Source organism: Zootoca vivipara, chromosome Z2, assembly GCF_965207765.1.
Source record: "Zootoca vivipara chromosome Z2, rZooViv2.hap1.1, whole genome shotgun sequence".
Classification (NCBI taxonomy): Eukaryota; Metazoa; Chordata; class Lepidosauria; order Squamata; family Lacertidae; genus Zootoca; species Zootoca vivipara.
The window spans coordinates 28,786,331-28,812,945 of NC_142585.1; the positions used below are offsets into that span (position 1 = coordinate 28,786,331).

A 26,615-nucleotide genomic window follows, 5' to 3' on the forward strand; every position below is an offset into this window, starting at 1 on the left:
TATGCTCCCTACTGTAAAACCAGATGGTGAAATGGTACCTTTTTGAAAATACAATCAATGAAATAATTAGGCCTTAATTACACATATGGAAGTATAGTAAGCTGGAACACAAAAGCAATTGCAGTATGACCAACACAGATAGTTAATATGAAGCTTGAATCAGTGGCTACCAGAAAAGTGGTACCCAAAAAATTCTATGAAAAAGGCAAGACACCTGGTCAGGAAAAGGACCAAGCAGTAAGCTGCCATTTCCAAGGTAAAACAGTACAAAACATGGCAGCACAAATGCCTTGGTTACTTGAACTGTGGCAGGCACAGCAAGATATTTTGCAGGAATACTGAGCTCTCCAGTTGATTAACATCAGGTACATGTACATGCAAACTGCAGAGCATCTCTCTTGGTTGGAAGAATACTCATTGCAAGTCTCTTGTTTTGTTTTTTCCTGTATAAATGAATGCAGTATTAAATGGGCATGTAGGACCCTACTACTTTCCATCCCCTTAATATGAAGCCTGTTGTCACCCACTTCAGTTCTTCGGATTAAACTAAAATCTAGTGTTTTAGAAATCCACAAAATTAAATGCAGAGTGTATTCTAAAAAAATTACAAGTCACTTAAGGGAAGCATAGTGACTGACAGTATCCTCTTCTGTAAGTAAAAGTTTGTTATTGGTAAGCACAACCATTTTGCTGACAAAGTACACCATTCCCACATCAGCATTTTCTCCTAAAAATGTCTTCCCCAACAAGGTACTGTACCTAAATAAAATCAAGACAAGTAATTTCAAAAGACTGTATTCTATACAAAATAATAATAATAATAGTGTTCCTGGTATTGTAATGTGCACTGAAATTGTGCTTTCAGATTATACCACATTTGACAATGAACTAAGATTCTGGGCAATAAATATCTGTTACATCATCAGGCAGTACACTATTGATCAGCCCACGTTCTCTCCCAAAGTTACTGTTCTTTGCTCCATAAATATTTAACAGTGAGGACTCAGTAGTGCCCTAATTTACAAAATAAACCAGTGTAGCATAGCAGTTCTTGCAAAAAGTCCCAAGTTTTGCAAAGTCTGTATTCTTTAAATAGTATTTTCTATCCCAATTTTGTAGACACCAGTGTGATGCCTTAAGCTTGCTAACCAGAGAAATACCTGGAATGTTAAGTATGTGTAACATTTTTTATGGAAGATAGTTGAGTGGATGTTGCATTGCACACCTGTTCAACCTTCCCTTTTCATGATTGAAGTTTCATGTCCAGAAATAATTCTGGGCTGTGTGCACACTGCATCTCATATCCTTCATAATTCAAGCAGTCATATAGAAGGTTCTTCAAACTGGAATGTTATGATATGGAACAATGGCACATATGCAACCTACTCATTGCATCCACACTGCACTCAGATATATAGTTGTACACAGGGCAAAGAACAGATCTTGCGTCTCCAACCTGCTAATGCTAGCTCAACTTTTTGCAGTACCCAGAGGCCAAAAATAATTTTGGCATAATACAATAATGAATTAATACATTAAGGGGTGGTGGTAAAAGAAAGGTTGGATTATGCTGTTTCGTTTAAATTGGTGAAAACATAAGTGTTTTAACGTTTCCATGAAAATACTTAATGCTATAGGGTAGCTTAAATTACTGTTGCATCCTGAGTGACTGCTACTACAGAAGCTATCTGATAGCTGATCATTTATCTAGACATTATTATTAGCACAGCACATCATTTAATTGGATATCAAATTATTCAAGCAGCCATTGAGACATTTTGCATTTGTTGCAGATATGCATAAAATATCCAAAAGCATATGTTTACTCCCTCAGAGATTGGAAGTATTTATACAGGATAGCTGTAAGCCACAAGTCCCCTGTGTCAAGCCCAACAAAGAAACAGCATCACTCTAGGGACAAACCACAATGTCAGCCTCCTTCAAGGAGCAACAATGGAATGGATTTTCCTCTGCACCCTGCACAACATTCCTGCTTTGTACAAAAGCACAGAACTACAGTAAGAAAGGAAATACTGCCCCCCCCACTCCATTTCAGGACATTTGCTTAGTCTTTAGGGGTAACATAGTATCTATTTGCAGTGAAAATGTAGGAAAACCTAAATGCAAGAAATGGATGACTGCTTGAAAGCCAGGAGTGGTGCTAGTTACTACCGTAAAAGAACTAAAGCAGTGTAGTTACTACCGTAAAAGAGCTAAAGCAGTGTACTTTGCAGTGTGCTCAGCTGCCCTGTAAGCAAAGTAAAAATTAAGTTTAAAAAGCGCCAGCAATCAAGGGGCCTACCGCCTGGGGCTTGAGCCCCCTGCCCACACCTCCCCTGCTTAAAGGAGCAACAGTATGCAATAATATGTTCATATTTGAATATACAGTACTAGGAGGGTGTTTTGGCATGCAGAACATCCTGTCATCTGCCATCCAGAAAATCATCAATGACCTCTTTAGAACAGGTGATAGCAACTAATGGAATATTTTGCAAGTTTCTTTGTTTACTCAGCATGTATAGATGATCTTCAACGCAGATCCTTGAAAAAAAGGTTAAGAAGACGGGATACAAGCTACATAAACATTTTAAAATAGTTTTCTAAACTAGGGCTTATATCTGTAGGCATAATGTTGGCAGTATTACACAGATATTGCATTGTTAGTAAATTGGGTATCAGATCCCTGGCATTCATGAGCGCACAAAATTTATGCTGCAGCCTTTCCCAACTTCCAGATGTTTTGGACAATAACTGCTGTGCCTGAAAGGGGTGGATGGGGGTTATAGTCTAAAATGTTTGGTGGGCACCAGGCATTGCTGGATTGTGCATTAGCAGATATTTTTCCTCTATAAAGTTCTCTGGACCAGAGCCCTTCTAAACTGATGATTGTTTAGAATAAAAATTGTTCATTTAAGAAGCCTGATTGCAATAAAAACAGGTTGCTAAGGTGTTTTCATAGATAAACTTAGGTTATTTTTGTTTACTTTGTAATGGGAAGTTTTATTTAGGCAAATTATGAAATTAAGCACAGCTCCCCCCCCCCCGAAAAAATGTTTAGAAGTATGATTTACATGTATTCCATTTGTGCTATTACAAGCTGAACAGCTGAACAGCCCCCAGGGATCTGGCACAGTAATAGAAATGACAATTAGAACAACAGTCTGATAGTGTCTGCCAAGAGAAGGTAGTAAGTGCAGCATTAGTGTCCTCCTGGCCCTGTATTGCCAGCCCTGGCAAGAAACCAAAGCATTCTATAGCTGTGAACACAAAAGAGAAAGATGGGCCCAGGCTTTTGCCAGCTGGAAGTGACATCATCACCTATCCCTATCCAGACCTGGCTTTTGGCAGTGAACTTACAATGCAGGGTGTGGGTTGTGATTCAATCTATCCCCAACCACACACAGGGAAATTATGTGTATTTATACCCTGCCCTTCATCCCCAATGGAGCCCATAAGAAAGCCCTGCTGGATCAGACCAAAGGGCCCATCGCGTCTAGCATCCTGTTCTCACAATGGCCAATCAGGTACCTATGAAAAACCTAAAAGCAGGACAGAAGCACAACTGTACTTGTCCCACTTGTGATTCCCAGCAACTGGCATTCACAGGCATGATTACGTTGATACTGGAAGTGGTACACTGCCACCATGACCAGTAGCTACTGCTTGCCTTATTGTCCATGCATTTGTCTAAATTACAGTTGCTATGCCTTACGGTGGTGAATTGCGTAGGGTAACTATGAGCTGCGTGAAAAGCACAGCTGTTGAAATCAATAAGGTTAAAACACACACAAGCTTAAATTATTTCAGTGGGATTGAGGTATACTTCATCTTCTGTGTTGGTCATCTTCACTTTTGGGGGCAAGGTTGAGGAATTGCACATTACCCACCTGGGGCAGTGGGGAATTTGAGATCCCATAAATATGACCATTGAAAAAGGAGGAACAATGGAAGACATACTGAGACAACACTTTAGGAATGGTGAAGTATTTCTTTTCCCAGCTTCTTAGCAAGGATGTGTAAAAAGGAATGCCTTGCTCTTGAGGGAGAGAGCTGTGCAAACTCCTCTGTGGTACACATGCTTAAGACTCCAGTTCAAAGTGTATACTATGATATCCTTTGGATGCCCTGTGTCTACCACACAGTCCCGTCCCCCATCCCCCCAATGCTTGTAGTTTCACCACTTATGCAGCAACAGAAGTCTCAGGAAAATGTCTTGTGTTGGCTGGACCTTAAGACTAAAAACGGTTCTTATATCAGATATAATTAGAAAAGGAAAAGACAGCCAAGCCCAATCCACCACACCTAATAGCACATCTGTCAAACGTTATGAAAAAAAGATTCTTGGTTTTATTTTTTCAACAAAGAGTCTCAGTCCCATTTGCTCACTGCAAAATAATCATTCCCCATCCCCCTTCTTTCTACTAAGTATTGAAAAGTCAGCAATGTTGGTTTGTGTCTGAGTGGTGCCTGCTGGAGGCTCACATGATTGAAGGGTTCTCTGTGCAAAAATGTTTCCCTCTACATAAAGAAGTCTAGACAACTGATCCCCAGCATGACACTTTTCTATGTGGAGAGAGACTTAGAAGCCTTTGCCAACCTGGGATCCTCCAGATGTTTTGGACTACAACACTCATTGGCCAATGCTAGCTGCGACTGATGGGAGTCATGGTCCAAAAGATCTGGAAGGAACCAGAGTTGGTTCCCCCTACAGTCCGAAGTGGTGCAGTTCAGGCACAGGCTGACCATTTCAAGGAGTACTGGGCCACTGTTGTACAGGCCAAAGGGAGGTGTTCCATGTCAGGATCCTGCCCAATATTTTAGAAAAGAAAGTGTCCCTTTAAAATGGTAGACATCTGCAACAGGGATTGTGCTTGAAGGTTTTTTTTGTTTTGTTTACACCACACCAAAAAGGGTGTGTTTCTTAGACCAAAAGGACCAATGTTCTTAGCAGAATCAAAGAAAAGGCTTTTAAAAAGTAGGAGGGGGTATTGTGGGCAGGGAGAAGATACGTAAAGCCTTAAACGTGCAGTGCATACTTGCCAGGGTTTCTAACAATAAGACCTGATTTGGCAACCATGATTCCTGCTTGAAAGCACTTGTACAAGTAGTCCAGTTGACCAGCCATCTACTCCTTGTTACAGAGCCATTCTTGTAAGTTGGCAAGATGAAAAATATTGTGAAATACAGGGTCTTAGATAACTGCCATTAAGGCATTTGGAAATGCATTTGCACAAAGAGTTCTCGCTTATTCTGGGTAAGAAATAAAAAAGTAAAAGGTCTTGAATGGCCTTAATCTGCCAAAGCTGCCCTTGCTCAAGAGTCAATAATCAGTAGGAACCCCTGGAGCCAACACCAGATCAGTATCCTGAAGAACCATTTCAGACAGCCAGGATTGGCACCAGACTATGACCCTTCCGCAGGTAATCCATGTGCTTCCTTTCCTTTTCTTCCCCATGAATGTCCATCATAGAAGGAAGCTGAAATTCATTGGGGGAGGGGGGTGGGGAGAGAGAAAGGCATAAGGATGAGTCTGGTTGAAATCATTTTTTTCTCTCCTCTTAACCTCAAAACTAGGCATAACATTAGATGCACCTTTGCATTAAAAAAAATGCAAATACTGTAGCTGTGCCAGGGAGGGACGGATTATCAGTAACATGACAGACAGGGAGAGGAGTTTAACCCTTTCCCCCATTACAACCCAAATGAAAATTGCTTCTCAAAAGCTGCTAAGCTACATTGGGAGGAAAGCTTCATTGCACATAGTCAGTACAGCATGAGACTCTTATTCTCAGGGTCATGAGTTTGAGACCCGCATTGGGCAAAAGATTCCTGCACTGCAGAGGGTTGGACTAGATGACCCTTGTGGTCCCTTCCAACTCTACAATTCTATGATTGGTACTGCAGAGCCAAACAATTAGTTGGGGAGAGGAAGATGGCAGGAACAAGGTGCCCCCTTAGCATGCAGGACTTTGTGAAATGGCTTTTCTTTTAGGACAGAGACAGGCAAGACAGGGAATATCTGGCTGCTATCAAAAGAGACACATTTCTTCCTGTACCCAACCCACAGCATTGAGCAAACATCTGACACAATCTGTTTCCCTAACTCTTCCCCATGTCACTGAGTTCTGCTGGCAGGGATGGGGGACCTTGATGTAACTGCATCCCATCATGCATTGAGAATTATTATGATACTGGGGGGAGAGGGGGCAAGCAGGCATTCGGTTACTGGCTTTGGTATAAGCCACACTTTCTTTTTATTATCTAGTGCTGCTTTTAGGTTGTCACAGCCTGGTGACAGGAACACTGAAGACTTGTGGCATGCCTGGAAAAGGCTCCTCCTGAAGTGAATCATAGAAAGGCTATTCCTGCAAATGATGCCGAAAATCAGAGGTTGTATTTCCTCTGCCCACAAAAGCAAACACAAAAAAACCACAACATTGACTAGAATTTCTCTGTGTTCTTATATACAATTACAGTGAAGTTATTATATAAAACCACCCAAAGGACGTTCACAAGTAACACATCCCCAACTGTTAAGTTTCTCCAGTTCTAAAGCAAAAAAATTCTAGTTTAGTTTGCTGGAAGGTTTTCCAAATGAGATCTTAATTGTCTGTTGAGTCAATGCATGCTTTCAGCTGGAGGCACAGTTTCCTAAAATAGACTATTATCCCATATCTTCCAAGAACACAACTGTCCTGGTTATGGGTTGAGAAATCCACTGGTTTATCTGGAAAGCCACTGAAAGTTGCACAGTTCCTACTGAAAGGATCAATCAGGACTAAGTAGTTTAGAAATAAGCTTTTTAACTTGGGGGCATTTAAAGATGATTTGGTTGGCATGGGTTGTTCTTGCTCAAGAGCAGGCTAATCAATCAACAATAGCCACTAAGCATTGCTGTCAGGCTGGATGGTTTGCTTCCTTCAAGCTCACATACATACTTCTGTTCTGTAACCTAACTCGTATTATTCCAGACCAGCATATAAACTGATGAAAAAATATAGGAAATTATTCCTCAGGGTGGATCCGGAACACCTGCACTAGCTGGTCCCACATACACTTATGCAGGAGTTCACACAGTACCGTAACAAGTTCTGTGGCAGTTCTCATGCATCACAAGATGTGGCTCAAGCTCTTTGGATGTCACTGCATATTTTTCATAGAATGCTCCAGTGCAGGGGCAGGTAACATTTTTTCTGGCCCTTGCCCAACCCTCTAGTAGAGCCACATGCTAGCAATGGTTGCGGTCAAAAGAATCCACTCTTGCACGCACAGGCTCTCATGTGCACACACAGCCCCTTCTCCTTGACTAGTCCAGGATCAAGCTGATGTCCACGGAGAAGGCGATTTATATCCCCATCACTGTGCTGGGCAATGCCACCACAGTCCTTTGCCTATTTTACTTCTCCCCTTCCCCTTTTTGCCACTGCCAAATTTGGTGGGGTCTTGGGATGGTAGGAAAAATTTCTTGGGAGGGACAGATCAGGCCCCCAAAACTGAGAATTAGCCACCCCTGCTCTAATGAAAGATGTAAAACAGCCTTCCTGAGAGCAGAAGGCACCTCCGTCTATGAGGCCTTCTGTGCTAACAAATCACTTTGACTGACCAAGCTTTATCTGAACCACCAAAACTCTTATCAAAACTTATTTCCATGTCTATCCTATCCTAAGAGGAGGGTTCTGGGTCTGTTAGTGGCAGACTGAGTACCTCAAACTGTGCAAACAGACCACCAACCCCCAACAGACCCAGGTCAAATGTACATGCATGAAATAAATACTGATCAAAGGAGCTGGTACTATGGGTGGGGGTTAACCTGAAGATAGCATGATTACCTGGGAGTGTGAGTTTTGTACCAACAGCCTTTCAAAAATGCTACGTATCCATTTCCACAGAAATTGAAGAACCTTGGTTGTAATCTAGTTGGTAAAACAAAAACATTTGCACCAAATAAAACATTAATAAACACAGCATCAGAAATCTGAATGTTGCAAAACACCACTACGGTGAAAAGTAATTGCATGCTGTCATTCAAGTCTGGGGTTACCCTCCTGATTTCTAATCTAACACCACTTTGTTTATTGGCACAACTCTACCCAATAATGGGTTTCCATGACTACCACAATTATGAAAGCAGAGTCAGGAAGCTACAAAATCCACAATAAGGCAAAATATTGTACGAAAATGGCTGATGTTGGAACCATGGATGGGGCCTGCATTCAGCTGCCGAGTCTTAAAATGAAATGTGGGAGAAGACAGACATTGTCCTGGTTCAAACATCACATTAAACCATAGTTTAAAATAAACTTTGGTTGAAAGTGAATCTGTAGCATACTGAAATTCTTGGTACTTTGCTCCCTCCCTCCCTCCCTCCTGCTGGTATGTTGCCTGGAATAAACTCATGGTTTGGCCTAGCATTACATCTGAACCTGGGCTCCTGGTTGGTTTCTCTCCAAACAAACCATGGGCTCATTCACACTTCTGCTTGGTTCAAGAATTGTAGGCACAGGCCCAAGAGGTGTTCTTTTTGTCCCCTTGTTTTCCCTGGGGAAACCCACTGTTTACCGCTAAATCAGGAGTAAACGTGAATTGGGTTTTCTGCCTAGAAGTCATTGTCCAAACATAAGAAATTGTGGCACAAAAGGATGTGCAAAGGAGGAGAAACCAAAGTTTGTTCTTGACTCACTGCACATGGTTAGTTTGGGGAAAACAAACCACAAATCCAGGTTAAGACATTATGCTAAGCCAAATCATGGATTATTTATCAGCAACATAGCAGCAACTTTTATCTTTGGGCAGCATTTTATCTTTGGACTGGATGTGTATTTATAATTGCTGGTTTTATTAAAGATGTGAGGTTTATAGGAGGTTTTGCATTATGTTCTACTTCATTATTGTCAGATTTCCCCCCTGTTACTGTCGCTGTGTAATATGCTTTGAGTGAGCTTTACTCAGAATGTGGACTATAACACTTTTAAATAAATAATAAAAAAGTTACTTAAGCTGCAATTTCACATCCTCTCACCTGGAACTGAGTGAGACCCATGGAAGGCCCATGGAACTGAGTGAGACTTTCTACTGAATAGGCGTGTGTGCACTGCACTGCAATCTAGCGACATCCTCACCCACCCACCCCACTCTCTCTCATACACATACACATGCACAGCATGTAATGAGTTCCCTTTCCTGCAATCTAAGTGGTGTAGCATCAGGAGAAGATGTTGCCCCAATCCAGGTGCACTAATGACAATCTTAGTCAGAGACAATGCTGAACGCAGCCACTTCAACAATTCTTCCAAGATCCTAGGAGAGTACATTTCTCTAGCAGCACTGGAGTTCGAAGTGCGAGTCTCAGAGAAGATGAGATTATTAAATTTTGCAATGAAGCATCCTTCAGAGCATTTTCTAGCACAGAATAATGTCAATGTGAAAGCGGACAAACGTGGAGTTGAAGGAGTGCCTTGCAAGAAAGGAAGGGGGGAGTTTTACCACAATCCCTTTCAAGTGCTTCCAGGACACTGAGATTTGGGAAGACAACTTGACCAGTTCTGCAGCTCCACTGATTGGCTTTGCTGGATATGCTAGTAGAGGAACAAGGGCGGAAGCATTCAGATACTCTTTAGATTACCGTAACTGTTTTTGCCTAAAGGAGAAGCCTTGATGGGGTGAGCCTATTTATCTATTCTTGGGTGCACTTCTTCTGAGAGTCTGGTGGTTAAATCTGCAGCAAAGGAGAAAGTCTCAGGCCTTCCCTAGCTATGTGACCAGATTTGTACAAAGTCAGTAGTAACAAATTAAACCGGTACCAGAAGAATTGACAGCAGCTTATTACTTACTGTGTTAGGCACATGCAAAATATTTGGCAAAGTTTTGAAGGTTTGACACTCAAGGTCTGCTGCAGGCCTTTGCTGCCTTGAATGGGAACATCCTGTCTGTGAATTCAAAGGGAACTCCAAGACTTTCTGCAAAATGATGGAAGGATTCTGGGACACCCTCTCAGTTTGCACAGAAGGCTAGTGATACTGCAAACAGGGCAAGAGCCACAGCTTGTGAGCCTGTCTTTGAGTTGTTCCTTAGCCTGCCTGTCTGAAAGCAATGCAAGTCTCAGCGTAGCTGCAGCAGCTCTAAGTGGGGAAGCTTCCTAAGAGGGTGGCATGTGGACGAAAAGGGATCAGGGTAAAATAGGGCCAAGAAAGAAGGTGGAAGGCATGGCTCCTTCTCAAAAGACCAACACAATGCTGTTCTCTCTGCAAGTCTGACAGTGGGCAAGGTGGTTTACCAGGAGACAGAGAAAAACCACCTGGCTCTCTCCAGCTGCTTCTCCTGCTTAAATGGAGAATCAGGAAATCTGGGCCCTCAGTGGTGAGAATTAGATTATTGTACCCAAATCTTCCCAGACAGCTGCTTTTAAGGATGTGGGGAGAACATAAAGTAAGAAAAGCCTGCCAGATCAGGCCAATGGCCCATCTAGTCCAGTAGCTGACCAGATGCCTGTGGAAAGCACTCACACAGGACTGGAGAGCAAAAGCACTCTGTTCCCTCCTGCAGTTTCCAGCAACTGGTACTCAGAAGCACACAGCCTCTGACTACAGAGGCAGAGCATTGCCACCATGGCTTGTGGCCACTTACAGCCTTTATCTCTATAAATTTGTCTAATCCTTTTTTAAGCCCTCCACCTATAGTGGGTGCCATAGTTTAACTACGCGCTGCATAAATTTTGTACTTTACCAAGTTGTTTTACTGGAAGTGCAGGGTTTGTTTAGGTCATAGAAAGGAGGGGCAAAGGAGTGTGCTTGGCCTCCTTGCCCTGCTGTCAGATTTGCTCAGCTGCATAGCTCTCCCTGATACTTTGTCAGCTGGGACTCCCTGCAGCTCATGGAAGTGGCTCCTGTTGTTTGGCTGCTCTAAATTCGTATGCCTGGCTAGTTCCTCTCAGCTGCTGTTGCAGCCAATGAGGTCAGAGGGTGTGACTCATAGTTGTTCTTGATTCCAAGAGCAATAAATGGGAGGTTAGCCATAGTAACCAAACCTCATTCAGAAGCAGCAGGAACACCTAGAGTGCAGGGACAGGCACTGAACATCAACCCTCCACCCCCATGTCTCTGTTCCTGATGGAGCCTTTAAGAACGGCATCATAGTATTATGAGTGGTCACTTGCTGCTGTTGCAGACTCTGGAAAGTCTGATTGCTATTTCCTGCACTTGGCAGGTCTGAGGAACCAGCTGCTAGTTATATTATTTGTAGATACCTGACTGCATTGGAAAGCTTATCATATCTGATCAATTGATACATGCTTTAATGAACTGTATTGCCTATTTTATAATTAATATTAAATGGTATAATGTTCAGATTTTCAACGAATTATTTGTATTGCCATATTATGTTTTGAAATGAACTGGTATTAATTTTTGTACTGTATGAGTGCACTTTTGCTATGTGCTTCTGCTATTGTGCTGTGGGTCACTTTGGGCTCATTGATGTTAAAAAAAAGTGGCATAAACATTGAAAAAGCAATAGTGATAAATAACAATGATGATTGTTATTTGGTTTCTGTTTGAAGCAAATCTTACTCATTTTCAAAATCCCACTTTGCATCAGATGCCACCATCCCATCCTACCCTACTTTATCCATGGATATCTACATCCATCCTTTTCACGGTCCAGTTTTTGCACCTTATGAAATAGGGACTCCTGCTGCAATATTTGTGTCAGTCTTTAACGTGCCACAAGACCTTACTGTTGCAACACAGTGACTCTCCCCAAAACAGTAAGTTCCAGGTGCATTTCCCATCCTTACCGAGGTTATCATCGTCCAATCCATCTTCCTCCCATTGCTCTTCACTTGCTAGCAGTGGATTCCTTGCTTCACTCAGAGTTCTTGTTGGGAAAAAATGTCCATCGCCTTGACTGTGGAGACAAAGGCAACAAATTGACAAAGGCACCCTGGCTCCATCCAGAAGAAGGAAGGAAAAGAGAGAGAGGGGAGGAGGAGGGGGAGAAAGCAGATTCTGTTTCTACTCTTAACCACAAAACTGTTCACAAAACACAGACTTGATCTAGGCTGCTGCTGTCCCCTGCACCAAAGGAAAGTCTGACAGCCTCTCCTGTCTAGTTCTGTAGTTTACTGTAGAGATCTTGCACTCTTCTACTCTTAGGCTGACAGCAGCTTCCTGTCTGCTTACCTGGATACCACAGGGAGGAACCAATGTCTTTTTTTCTCTCCAAACACTTGTTGAAGATTTTTTTTAATGCCAAGATTAAATCCGTTTTTATCAGGGCCAGTAGGAAACACAGGAGCTGAAAAGGCCTCTGCAGACAAAAATAAAATGTGATTTGTTTATTACCATACTCTCCTATACTTAACTTGATAGTTCTGGAAGTGAAAAGTGGCCACTGAAAAATGGTAGTGGTTTCTGCATACTCAGACGCATCCTTCCTGCACCTGAGGGCACCAGGTGTGTCCCCTTGAGTGACAGATTATAGAGACCGGCAACTTTGGGACTATCCACCCCTTGAACCATGCCACCACAGTTTCTCAGCAGAATAACTTGTACCTAAGAACTTGTACATAAGTTTTCTTATTTCCTCTTCCCCCTCACGTCATTTTCCTTTCGTGTCATGCATTTTTAGACAGTAAAGCCTGGAGGCAGGTTCTGTCACATCTGTAGTGATCTGTAAGCCACTCCAGTAGCCTTGGGTAAAAAAAAAATCATGAAGAGCAGGATTACACTTAATAAAATAAAATAAAGACTGGGTTTCACTGTCACAAAGGTCCACTAATGAAGAGGTGAACAGAAGATAGACTGGGATCTACTGATAGACCTCTGGGTGATCTGCAGTAGTTCAGCAACAGTTTCCAACTTGCAATTGTTTAAAAATAGCAACAACAACAAGGCTCCCCCCCCCTTTTTGATGTACAGTAATGTAAATTATTGTGCTGGTTGGTGACCGCAATAAAGATTTATCAACAAGGCTTTTCATATGTATATTATAAACTACTTGAATAAAGCTTGTGTTAACCAGGAGCAGATGTTCGTCTGAAAGGACTCTGAGCCTAGCTCAGTTTCTAGGTCTAAGAATGAGTTCAGAAACACCCTGCTCCTTAAATTCTAACTGTGTGCCTTTACACTTGGTAAATCTTGAAGTTCCAGTAAAAAATGAAGTAGTTCTGACAAATCGGAGGCCAGCTCACCCTTGCTCTAATTTATGGCCACCTGATATACTTCAAGTGGTCGTAGCACCTAGTGTAGTCTCAGCTGAGGATCTCATATGAGAGGATGTCAGAGTAGGGATTTGAATGATGCACATCTGTCAAGAGAAAAGGTGTGGTTTTGCTCCACACCCTTCATTTCTCAAATCTGCCTAAGTAGCCGCAGAACATTCCCTGGCAAAAACCAGTCCTTTCAAAACCCGTTACTGCCAACACCCTCTGCTCCTAACCAAAGAACTCTGCAGAGCAGGTACAATAAATAGCTTACCTAACGTAGACCTGTTTTGGCTGACGAGCCAGCAATGGTAGCCAAAGAGGAAGAGGAGGCTAACAAAAAACATGATTGCCACAAAAAGGAGGAAAAGGATATGGAACTTGGCACGTCCATTGGTCAGCTCTTCCTGCAAAGGAAAGCAAAGGAAAGTGAGCAGATTTGCACATCTTTCCTACCGATCTTGCAGTTCCGGCTGTGGAAGAGCCATGGAGCGATGATGATAATACTATTCTTATTCTTCTTATTAAACAAACAGCAAAGAACAAGACTAAAACTGACCAGGCACTAAATTCAAAGCAATTAGAACCCCTACCAGCCCCAACAAGCTCAGCCTGATCACCACAAAAATAGTCAACCCAAAAATGGCCACAAAGTGCTACACACACACACACACACACACACACACACACACACACAGACACACACAGACACACACAGCGCATCAGCTGCTGCCAGTTAGAGCTGAGTTAGATGCACCAGTGGTCTGACTCAAGATAAGGAAGAGAGCCTGTTACTGCAATGAGATATATTCTCAGTTATTCCCCAATGAACGTAAAAAAGAATTTAAGAAAGAAAAACAAAATTACCAGGTCCAGGATATGACTTACATCCATAAGCCACCCTATATGTGAAAAGACCAGTAAATCTTTTGTGGGATAGCAGATCTTGTGCCTAATTAGAAGACCACTTGATTTGGGCTTCATATATTGGAGTCAGACCACTGAGCACAGTGTTGTTTGCTCTAAAGGAAGAGGCTATCTCCAGGGCTTTCAGACAGTGGTTTTGCCACCTGGAGATGCTAAGGATGGAACATGGATCCTTTTGCATGGAAACAAACGTGTGTTTCCAGCTGAGCTATGGTCACTGCTTTAATATTAGAACCCAGAGTGTTTTAAAAAACCAATACATAGAAAGCAATCAGGTTCAAAAACTTACTGTCCAATACTTGATGAAATATTTGAAGACTGTTGCAGCTATGTACAAGCAGTACAAAAGAGAATATGCTAAAAACAGCAGGAAGAATTTGTAGTTAGAAAATCCAATGCAGTTGTTTACCCTAGAGAGCAAAGGAGGGGGGAAAAGGCACATTAAGCATAATGGGGCTGGGAGCAAAGTGAAAGCAGTGAAAAGGAACATAACTGCAGAGTGCCATCAACGTCATGACCAACTATAAGAAGAAAGGAACATAAGAAGAGTCTGCTGGGTGAGGCCAATGGCCCTTCTAATTCCACATCCCATCCCATTCTCATAGAGGACAACCAAGTGCCCCAAAGGAAACCCACAAGCAGGACCAGAGCACAAGAGCACTCTCCCCTCCTGTGGTTTCCAGCAACTGGTATTTTGGAAACATTGCAGCCTCCAACTGTGGAGGCAGAGCATAGCCATTGATAGCCTCCTCCATGAATTTGTCTCATCCCCTTTAAAAGCCAACCAAGTTGGTGGTCATCACTGCCTTTTGGGGGAGTGAGTTTCACGTCAGCACTTGGGCATAATCTCAGTCTCATTTACTTTCATATTCCAACCTCAGTTTTTCTATAGAAAACACAAGCCATCTATTTATTAAGGTTGAAAGTCCTAAGAAACAACACAACTTGATTTTTTCATTCCCAGGGTGCCACAGACACTCAATTCAAATTTGGTTTAAAATGTGCTCCAGACTGGGGAGTGTTCAACCAAAAAGGTCCTGCTTTCCTATTTTAAAAAACACACAACTGGGTTAGCAATTTCCCATAGTTACACTGGGAAATCTTTTATCCAGGTGCACAGGAGACATGTATTTCCACCAAATAGTAATTTCAAATACTTTTCCCAGTTGGCTATCATATCCCACTATGCTTGGTACAGGAGTAAATGGCATTAATGTATTCAGATAATAACAGTTGGTCATTTGAAGCACTAAGACACACAGGTAATACTTGGTCTTTGCTAGTCATTAGAAAACCTGTCCTCAAAGGATCCCAGCTATCACCAGAGGCTTTTCTACAGTAGCCACCTGTAACCTGGTGCACCACAGATGTTTAGAACTACAACACCCATTAGCCCCAGCATCCATGCTGACTGTGGCTGAAGCCAGTTGTAGTCCAAAACATCTGGAGGACATGAGAAAGATAGAATTCAAGGGGTGCCACTCACCATGGGCAATGATGATCCATTTTTAATACACACCTGTAAAAGGGGGGAAAAGATCAGGACACCATGAAGGAAACACCAAAAGAACAGAAATAATACTATCTTTGGTTTTTTCGAATTACATTTTTTAAATTAAAAACTGTATACTGAGAATTTATAACTGCCTGACTGTGTGCGGTTTTGTGCACTTCCAGGGGGTGGGGTTTAAACAAAAAACAACTCTTTATAAAGACTTGAGGAATGAGGTTATCACCCCTCTTTTATTGTCCATTCTGGGTCGCCCAGCCACTGCCAGTGTCCTTTCTCTTGGAAGATCAATATGTATTTTATATAACTGACTTTTTACTTTTATTTTTTGTATATCGTATTGTTTTATTGCTTTGGCTGCTGGCTGATACAAATAAAGATTCATTCATTCATTCAAAAACAAGCAGGTGTTGGTGCAGGGATGTGCATGCTCTGTCAGTACTTAACTGGCAAAATAGACTCAACAAATTAGAACAGAAAAGTATGAACAGAAAATACTGAAGTTCTTCCTCATACACGAATTCAAATATGTGTGGGTGTGGACTACTCTGGTTGAATGGGAGGAAAGCGGATTAACAGTAAAATGATGCCCAAATGTAGACAAACCCATGACTGCCCTATCTTTCTCCTTGAAGCATCAAGAGATAGCTTTCTCTTTCATGAGTGGAGTTATAGTGATGTAAATCATTCTGGTAAACTTACATGGCACAAACCGAACAGTGATGGCAGCGGTCAGGTTTGATGAGCTGGCATCTATCACAGAATCGAATCGCTGCAAAGGAGCACACCCCATAACGCCTTCATTAGCCATAATGGGAGTGAGCAAATCTCACTCTCAATAGGCAGCTTTAAGCAAGACAATTTCCTCTGATAATACTGCCTGATTTTACAAGCTTGATCGATGTTTTGAAATGCATAAAATAAATGCTATTTGTTATTAAGAGTCCTATGAAATCGGAAGCATGGATATGAAGACAATCAAGGCATTAACAGTAGCTTGAAAGATTTAAACACTTCAGTAAAGAGCAAACATTAGATACAAAATATGTTTGTGATGGGGCTCTGCATGTTTCACAAATGTAAACCACCTTTGGCTTTAGACCACCTGGTTGAACTAGACTTCTTTTCGCTTACTGCAAATCAAAGTCCTACTATTAAAAGCAACCAGTCCTGAGCTTGGCAGTTCTTGTTAGCTTCTAGGAACAGAGAACTATAAAATTCTGTTGTGAGAAGGCTAAAATTAGCCATGTATATGGCCATGATGTCCCACATTGTGCTGGATGCAATTAATTTTTTCAAGTGTAACAGGAGCACTTGTCAACCTGGTGCCCTCCAGAAGTTTTAGAATACAACTCACATCAGCCCCAGTCAGCATGGCTATACTGGCTGGCGTTGATGGGAGTTGTAGTCCAAAACATCTGGGGGTGACTATCTATGGAATCAAGCTGCTTCTTAATTGATCATAATATGGATTCATTGTCTACTTGTGATCAGTGGTGGTTCGAATCCCCACTTGGCCATGAAGCTCACTGAATGAACCTTAGGCCAGTCACAACTTCTCAGCCTACCTCATATGTGAGGATAAAATAGAGAGGGGGAGAAATGTGTATGCCACATTGTGCTCCTTTAAGGAAAAAGTTGGGATATAAATATATATATAAAGAAAGAAAACCATGCGACCGGTGTCAGCAACGTTTTCCAGCTGTGGGCCGGTCCACCGTCCCTCAGACCATGTGGTGGGCCGGACTAAAAATTACGAACGAATTCCTATGCCCCACAAATAACCCAGAGATGCATTTTAAATAAAAGGACACATTCTGCTCATGTAAAAACACGCTGATTCCCGGACCGCCCGTGAGCCGGATTGAGAAGGCGATTGGGCAGCATCCGGCCTACGGGCCTTAGGTTGCCTACCCCTGCATGAGACCTTCCTGAAGGAAGTGAAGTGCATACTCTACCATTGGACTTCTGATCTTTTAAGAGCACAATTCAAGTCTGAAATCCAATTAGATCTCTGAATGTATACAGCAGCTGGAGACTGACAGAGAAAGTTAAAAGGAAATCCTTTTAAACTAATATGATTCCCTCCTCATTAAGGCTCTTAAGGTCAAAAGGGCAAGGACATGTTTCATGAGGCAGCTGACCTCCATTCCCTGCTCTCGTGTACACTGGCAATTTCCGTGCCATTTCGGCAAGGATCTGCCTCTGTCCCTCTGGTCTCTCTTCATTCTCGTAGCGCTCCTTGTCAGCATAAGACATGTGGAACTGGAAGAAGAAGAGGATTTTATTTATTTAAGACATTTATATACCACTTAGTCATTTGCATTTCTAAGTGGTAAGCAAAAGACAAAGCCCCCAAACTGACTGCATAAAATATGGGAAGGTGCTGAATTGAACGCCTTGACTGGGCTTGCACAATTGCTACATCTAAAGCACTATAGAGCTGAGTGACTTTATCCCTCAAATGCAGTGCAACACACTCACAGCATGCTACCAGGTGCTCAGGGTGGTGAGGTGTGTGTGTGTGGTGTCATCCAGCACTTCTGGTACAGTTAGCCCTGGGGCCACCTGAAATAACTGCTGGACAGTTCATCGAGAAGGTGATGCCGGCAGCAAAGTAGTTCTCCATTGCCTTCAGCACCACTTCTCAGGCAGAGTTGTATGACTGAGTAAGTGTTTGGTCATCTTTGGAGCAAGTTTTCCGCCATCTGCCACAACTCAGTAAACCATGGTGCAGTGCGGGCCCTGCAGCACTGGAGTGATGGTATTGACAGACCAAGGCCTTGACAGGGTCACTGGCTCTGTCCACCGGGAAATCTCCCAGAACAGCCAGGAACCTATCTGGCTCCATTAGTCTTTGGAGACAGACCATCCAGAGTTGTCCCTAACCACTAATGGTTTGGCTGTTGTCAGAAGTCTAAACTTTACCAGGAAGTGGTCAGACCGTGACAACAGGGTTATGGCCACCTTTCTCTCTACTAAGGACAAAGACTAAACCAAGGATATGCCATGTATCTAGCACACTTACATGGTTGCCACGGAGTCCACATAGGCTTCAACCAACTTGTTATAATAACACAACTATAACTAACTTCATAGAGGCATGCTACTATAATATAATTAGTTATGTGATAGTAACGTAAGCTACTATAGACAGCCCCCGACAAAGAATCATTTGACTGAATCACATTGGGATGATTGTAATTGGTAGAGGGGGGAGAAAGGAGGGGGGAGGTCAAACCCAGCTTGGAATGGACCCCTTTGTTTCCCAATGCCCATGGGTCTCACTGGTGGCAGAAGGGGGCCTGTGGGTGGAGGGAAAATGAAGGGACAGAGTTTATGTTGTATGCTTTGTATGTGTTCTTTTTATAAAATTAATAAAAATTATTATAAAAAAAAGATTGTAATTGGTATCAATACATGTGATTCCAGCACCTGTTAGATTTTTGTCTCTTTCTGTTCTGGTGGGGTTTTTTTAAGGATCTTGTAACATACCTAATCATCTCATGCTGCATCTCTCTCCCTCCCTCCCCCCACTCTCACACCCCCACCCACTGTTGATCTGTTTGCTCTCAGGCTACTGTGGGGGCAGCAAGTGGCTCTGGCAAGGGGTGTTGCCTGAGTTTGGCTAGACATTCTTAAGGCTGAAGAGGGTGAGGCAGCAGAACTAACTCTTGATTCAACTGTTTCCTTTGCTGCTCCAGAGCATCCCTGCTTTTTTTTTACCTTTTTGTCCGGTTGCTGTGGAGGAGTAAATATAGACTTCCAATATGCCCATATAAATAACAGGAAGATCACATGGAATATGGTGAGGTAGGCCACTAAAGGAGAAAAAGAGCAATCAGGAAGACATAGAGGGGCACTCATTCCCCCCCCTCTTTGTTTTAATGGTTGGCTTCCAAGACAACTTTAGGGAGTTGAACAAATGAAAAAGCATGAACTCTCCCTCAATTTAGGTGATTGACAGGGAAATATTTATCTGTTTTACAAGAAAGCAAGATATACCTAGTGGAGAAATTGGTCTGTGCAAAGGACACTAAAGGTCAAAGTACACATGATGGTGTTAAACAACATGGCTTAGTGCTGCATGAAGCTTCTTTTACCCCTCAACTGAAAATGCATAAACAGCCACATACCTTTTTCTATGGAACTGGTCACAGTCACTGAAAGAGAAGAGAAAGACGGAAATGATAAATAATGAAGTGAAAAAGATGTTTAAGGTAACTTTTGTTTTAAAAAACCCCAGAAACTTTTCTTTTAGGAATTATAGGATTGGAGTTACATAAACAATATAAATATTTATTTATTTATTTATTTATTTATTTATTTATTTATGCAACCACTGCTGAAAGAATGGTATTTGCCCAAAGATGGAAGGAGGAAGATCAAAAGAAGAATGGCTACAGAAACTAATGGAATATTCAGAGATGGCAAAACTTACCGGAAGAATAAGAAATCAAGATAACAAAGTCTTGAAGGGGAAATGGAAATCATTTATTGAATATTTACAAACTCATCATTAACAAATTAAGACATTAGCAGGATTAATGTAAAAATGTGCAGTATTGAAAACATATCTGAAATGGATGGAAATAAAATATAACAAATTTATATTGGGATATACAGGAAAATAAATATAAGGAACCACAGAAAGAGGAAGGAAGTTGAAATATGATATGTAAAGGTGATTCTGTTTGAAATGTTTATTTGTCATAAATGAAAATTATAAATAAATAAATAAATATCACCCCTAGAGCAGGGAATATTCTATTCTCTGTAAACATTTCATTATTTCATTTTATGATGCATATAAAACAGAGAAAACAATTATAACAAGGGAATGTACATAGTGGCATGAATGCAAACCTGTACCGCAATAATTAACATTAACATAACATAATGTAAAAAAAGAAAGAGAAAAGAAAGACATGTTTTACACAATATGCAAAATGTCCTGAGGTAGTTCCTAACATTTCATGCACCTTTTAGAAATCCCATACATAATGGGGAATACAATTATTCTCCATAAATGAGAAGTTCTATGCTGCTTAGGATGCTAAACGCTTTATTTTATATATCTATTCTATCCGCTCTTAAATAGTAGATCTCTAATCAAGAAATCTTTGCATGCCTCACAGTGTTTGCACAGATCTCCTTTGCTGAATTGCTTCTGAATATATTCATCTATATTTACCCTTTATTCTGGGCATTTGACACTCAAGAGGCATCTTTTTAGGGCCCACCTTATTTTGTGATTGTAAGTTGTTTTAAACTGTTTTTAATATTGTGTCTTAATGTTGTAACCTGCCCTGGGACTTTGGGGTGAAGGGCTGCTAATAAATAATATACACATACATGCATACATATAATAGGCTCAGGCTGAACGTGGCTGAAAGCTTATGCCCATGATGTCCTAATGTATTTATGTCCTAATGCACTTGTTAATCTATAAGGCACCACAAGATTCTAGTTAATTTTTGCTGCAAGAGACAAACACTGTTACCCTTCTGGAAATTAAAATACTTTTAAATCCAAGGGTTGTAATTCATTGAGGATTACCCAGCTTGAACCCTCCATTTATGATTATCCCTACAGCCCCCATGACTTCTCAAAAAACTGCCTCCCCCCGAGATAAACTTACATGAAGTAGTGTTGACATTTGCTAGCTGAATGGTAATAAAGTTGACCTTATCATGATGCCATGTTTCCTCAAATGAACAAAATAGGAATTAATATTTGGCTATTTCCAAATGCAGTGACTACAGTCCAGTCCTATTTCTCATCACTAAATAGAAATTATGTTCTGAAATAAGTCAATTCCTGCCTGACTGTGTGAATGATGAGCTAATAAATATCCACAGAAGGATGAAAGGGTATGTGATAGGAGATGAACATGATCTACTATTCATTTTTAAACATCAATTCCACTTTAACACCAGACCACATTCACCAAGGTCAAAAGATCTCACCTCTAAGTCCTTAACCTTGATCCCCACGCTCCCAATTTCAATCAATAAGGTTCAAATGAACCGGACAGAGCTGTGAGAGCAGCTCTCCTGCCACTGTGGCTTAAATTATGGAACAGCCTAATGTAGTGCTTCTGTTTGCAAAGGATTGTATGTGCTCCATCTAGGCACTCTACCTGGCACTCTTGTGGTTAGACTTATGAAAAAACCTTCTGCCTGGGACTGAGAGTGAAGAAGTTCCTCCCTGGTGCATAGTTAAAACTATGGAACTTGCGCACATAGGAGTCAGTGATGGTCATAAACTTGGATGGATTTAAGAGAAGATTAGACAAATTCATGGAGGACTAGGCTATCAATGGCTACCAGTCATGATGGCCCTGCTCTGCCTCCACAGTTGGAGTCTGCAATGCTTCTGAATGCCAGTTGCTGGAAACCACAGGAGGAGAGAGTTCTCTTGTACAGTACTCATATTCTGCTTGCTGCTTTCCTACAGGCATCTGGTTGGCCACTGTAAGAACAAGATGCTACACTAGATGGTTCAATGGCCGGATCTAGCAGGCTCTTTTATGTTCTTGAGGATGCTGCCAACTGGGAGGGGGCTGCTGCTCAGCAACCTCTTCCGATTAATTCTTTTTGAATTTTGTGAGTTTGTATTGGAGTCAATACAAGCATTAATTGCTTAGTGAATTGTTTACTTTTACTTTACTTATATGCTATTGTGTATTGCTGATTATACTAATGGAAATGTTATTTGCTCATTTTAACGCTTTATTATTTTGCACTCAACACTGCTGTTGGCAAAGCAGCATACAAATATCACACAAACTCAAAATAAAAACAACAACTAAATGACCAAATGGTTGCCAATACTGCTCTCAAAAGCTTGCTGGTGATGGAAAGATTCACTACCCAGCCAAATCACACTCACATTTATCTAGATGATATTGGTCCACACAGAGGTGAAAGCAAAGACAACAACAGCTGTTAAGACAAGCACATTTGATTTGTTTCAAGAGTACTTATTTCCAAGTAAGTACGTCAGGAAAGGCACCTTACGTAGAACGGTGAAATTGCACCCCATCCAGTTTATCAAGTTTTAGGTGCTGCACCACAAAAAACACTCCAGTAAAACCTGCCTTTATAATTCCATTCTTGCAAAAATAATGCTTGAACTGAGAGGGGATTTACTGTGACAGGTGAACTAGTGATGGTTCTTGCTTCTTTCTGAATTGGAGCGTTGCAAATAAGGATGTGAATTAAACCCTTTACAGTGGCTTTTCTGTGGGTACTCAAGGGTACACAGTACCAGCACCCCCAATGTTTATTCTACCCAAAATATTTTTATTCATTTTATATCAACAACAACAAAAACAACAGTAAAACAATACAACAGAAGATACTAACACAACAACAAAACAAAAACAATACATCCTGTCTTTCCATCTATTTCATTAACCATTGTTATGTGGGCTTCCCCAAGTCCCCCCTATCTGATTTTCATTTCTATTCATCTTTAGCAGTTTCATTGATCATAATATTAAACATTTCCTAAAACTTAAACATTACTATAACTTTGTAACATCTTAACACTTACATATGTTCATCTTACCTCTTATACTAACATCAATTTCTAATCCTACAGCCTAAATTTTTCTTCCAAAGAGATCCTTATATTTAAAACTACAAAAATTTTCTAAATAAACTTTAAACTTCTTCCAATCTTCTTCCACAGTCTCTTCCTCCCTCCCAGAGTCTCCCAGTCAGTTCAGCAAGTTCCATAAAGTCCATCATCTTCATTTGCCATTCTACTATAGTTGGTAATTCTTGTTTCTTCCAATATTTTGCTATTAATATTCTCACTGCTGTTGTGGCATACAAAAAGAAAGTAACATCCTTTTTGGGAATTTCTTCCCCAACCATACCAAGTAAAAAGGCTTCTGGTTTCTTAATAAATGTGTTTTTCAACACTTTTTTCAATCCATTATAAATCTTTTCCCAGAAGATTTTTACACATACGGTTAAAGGTTCTTTCCACCTCTTTACATTTCGAGCACTTGTTATCATGTTATCATGTATGATAAATTTTAACTAACTTAACAGGCATTAAATACCATTTGTACATCATTTTCATCATATTTTCTTTCAATGCATTACATGCTGTAAACTTAATTCCCTTCTTCTACAACCTCTCCCAATCCACCATCATATTGTGCCCTACATCTTTAGCCCAATCTATCATTACTGATTTCACTTGTTCATCTTTCGTATGCCATTCCAGCAATAAATTATACATTTTGGAAAGGACATTTTTTTAAAAAAAATCATGCTACATATGTTAATTGGGAAAGAGGATGAAATGGTTGCTCTCAAATTGGCTTACAAATGCCAGAATATATGTGTCAGAATATATATGCTTTTGATGACTGTTTTCTGTGTAGGTGATGGCAGAATCTACAGTGGTATCTCGGTTTTCGTACATAATCCATTCCGGAAGACCGTTTGACTTCCGAAACATTCAAAAACCGAGGTGCAAAGGGCTGGCTGCAAAGCCAATGGAGAAAATCGAAAAAAGCTCAGCAGAAGCCGCTTGACTTCCGAGGCGCATTTGAAAATGGAAGCATTTACTTCCAGGTTTTCGGGGTTGGGAAACTGAAACGTTCGACTTCCAAGATGTTCAAAAACCGAGGTACTGCTGTATGAGTGGAAACCAGCCAAACCTTTCAGCCAGTTATGTATTGGCATTTACATTAGAAAGAGGCTGCCACATTGTCACAGATACAAATGAGGCTAACCCCCCTCACCTAGTTGGAAGCAGCATCACTTTGTAAGGTGGAAGAACAAGAGGTTTTGGGGGTAAGATCTGGCTGATTCTAACAAGCTGGACACAGAGAGACATATCTGCTTTGTGCTGGATTCAAATTATGAGCTTGAGAATCTCCCTGGGACCAGAATGGGGAAGCAAGATCTGTTGGGCTGTTAATGCTGTGAGCCCTTCCATCCTATGTGCAGGTGGCATATATGGGTAAATAAAACCATATATTCTAAAGACAACACCGTCTCCATTGACTCATTCCAAGGAAACCAATCTCTGGGTTAGTGCTGGAATCCCATGAGTCTCTCACCACTTGGAAGTCTGGGTTCATGCAAAAATACATAACTGCAATTCAGGATAATACTTCATGCATATGATGAGGTGGACTGAAGCTCACTAACACTTATGCCACCACAATTCTTTTAGGTGTCACAAGATTCTTTGCTGAGCCTCCTGTCCTTATGTGTGTCTTCTCCCATTCAAATCACATACACCTGCTACCACTATAACAACTCACCAGGGAATGAGGATCCCATATACAGTCCCAGACCAACATGTATTCTTGCCCTCAGAGCCATACACACAACTGCTGGTTTTGTTTTCCTTCCATAACTGCCCTGAACTGTGAACAAAGAGGCAATATTCATCCACCACAGTCAACTTAAGAGCGTAAAAAAGCCTGCTGGATCAAGCCAATAGCCCATCTAGCCTAGTCCAGTTTCACAGTAACCAACCAAAATGCCTGTGGGAAACTGCTTCCTGTGGAAGCGAGTTCTATAGTTTAACTATGTGTTGTGTGAAGAAGTTCTTCATTTTATCTGTCCTGAATCTCCAAACCTTCAGCTTCACTGGATGTCTGTGACTTCTAGTTTTAAACTTATACTCTTAAGACTTCGCTGTCAGCAAGGGAGGTACTTTTCTGTGATTACACAAACACACAGATAAAGAATTTGGAACCAACACGGAATCTGGCATGGATGTTATACTGTGCTTTAAGGATGTTCTCATGCCATGTTAGAATATATGCATAAAAATGTCTGAATGAGTTCTTAACACACTCTTTACACAGCAGCAATCACAACTGGAAGTGTGCAGATCCTTCTTTTCAGGTTATAGCTGCACACATCTTTTGCTCCTAGGGTTGCTTTCATAACTGAAGCACAGTACACAGTACTGCGTATGAACTTTACCGTTAAAGCACACTCATTCTTTCCCTGAAATAATTCTAGGCCCTGTTGGTCAGAGTTGCACTTCTCAAAAGCTCTTAATGAAAGATGGCAGGATTCAATAAAAGATGCTACAAGGGTCAGGCAGGAAGTCCAAGCAGGTTATATGTCATTTTAAAATGCCATTCCTGATGGCTTTTCAAGCTTATGTTGTCAAATGGGGTTCCTGGCGGAGAGGGCTTTTTTTGCACCCTGTTGAACTGCTGGAGGAGAGGGATTTGGCGGCTCAGTTCAGAAAAGGCAACTAATTGGGGGGGGGAGGAACAGAAAATGGTGCATGGTATGGAGAAAGTAGAGAGGAAAAAGCTTTTGTCCCTCTTGCATTACACTAGAATAAAGGGTCATTCAACAAAGCTGAATTTGAGAAGATTACAGAGAGACTAAAAGGAAGGGCTTCTTCACATAGTGTATACTTAAACTGTGGAACTCACTGCCACAGGGCATAGTGATGGACAGCAACTTAGATGACTTTAAGAGGGGGTTGGACAGGTCAATGGGGATTGAGGCTATCAGTGGCTGATAGTTGTGATGGCCGTGTAATGTCCTTAGTATTGGAGGTAATATGCCTCTGAATATCAGTTCCTGGGAACTGCAAGTGGAGAGAGTTGTGCTAAGGTCCCTCTTACAAGATTCTCAGGTAACCTGATTGGCCACCACAAGAACAGCATCCTGGACTAGATGGGCCTTTGGTCTGATCCAGGAGGGCTCTTCTGATGTCCTTATGCTCAGGTACTTGCAGCACATGTCTCTTGCTCCATATGGAAAACATCACTCTTCTACATTATCTCTGTATAAACATTGCTGGCAGCTAGATTAAATGGGTGCTCCTGTCTCCAGGCAAACCTAAATTATTTCTGTGTAAGCCTGAGCCCTGCCATAAAGTGGGTGTGAGGAGGAAGTGCAGTGTTCCTATGATCAAAAACCTGTTTTAGTTCACACAGTTTCCTCGTTTTCTTAAAAAAACAAAAACAAGAAC

At 41.3% G+C, this 26,615-nt stretch overlaps 1 protein-coding gene across 1 annotated transcript in view; it reads right to left on the minus strand.

Annotated features, from left to right (window-relative positions):
• Window positions 1-4,320: 4,320 nt before the first annotated feature.
• The window catches only part of ZDHHC15 (zDHHC palmitoyltransferase 15), a 30,845-nt gene continuing 8,550 nt past the window's right edge, over window positions 4,321-26,615 (minus strand). Inside the window, exons 2-12 of the mRNA XM_035113548.3 lie at window positions 19,772-19,798; window positions 19,362-19,456; window positions 17,780-17,900; window positions 16,338-16,407; window positions 15,612-15,644; window positions 14,415-14,535; window positions 13,473-13,605; window positions 12,177-12,303; window positions 11,792-11,901; window positions 7,830-7,913; window positions 4,321-5,477 (exon numbers count right to left, since the gene is read on the minus strand). Coding sequence (XP_034969439.1) covers window positions 7,870-7,913; window positions 11,792-11,901; window positions 12,177-12,303; window positions 13,473-13,605; window positions 14,415-14,535; window positions 15,612-15,644; window positions 16,338-16,407; window positions 17,780-17,900; window positions 19,362-19,456; window positions 19,772-19,798 — 881 coding nt within the window. The 3' untranslated portion in view covers window positions 4,321-5,477; window positions 7,830-7,869. The remainder of the gene's footprint in view (window positions 5,478-7,829; window positions 7,914-11,791; window positions 11,902-12,176; window positions 12,304-13,472; window positions 13,606-14,414; window positions 14,536-15,611; window positions 15,645-16,337; window positions 16,408-17,779; window positions 17,901-19,361; window positions 19,457-19,771; window positions 19,799-26,615) is intronic.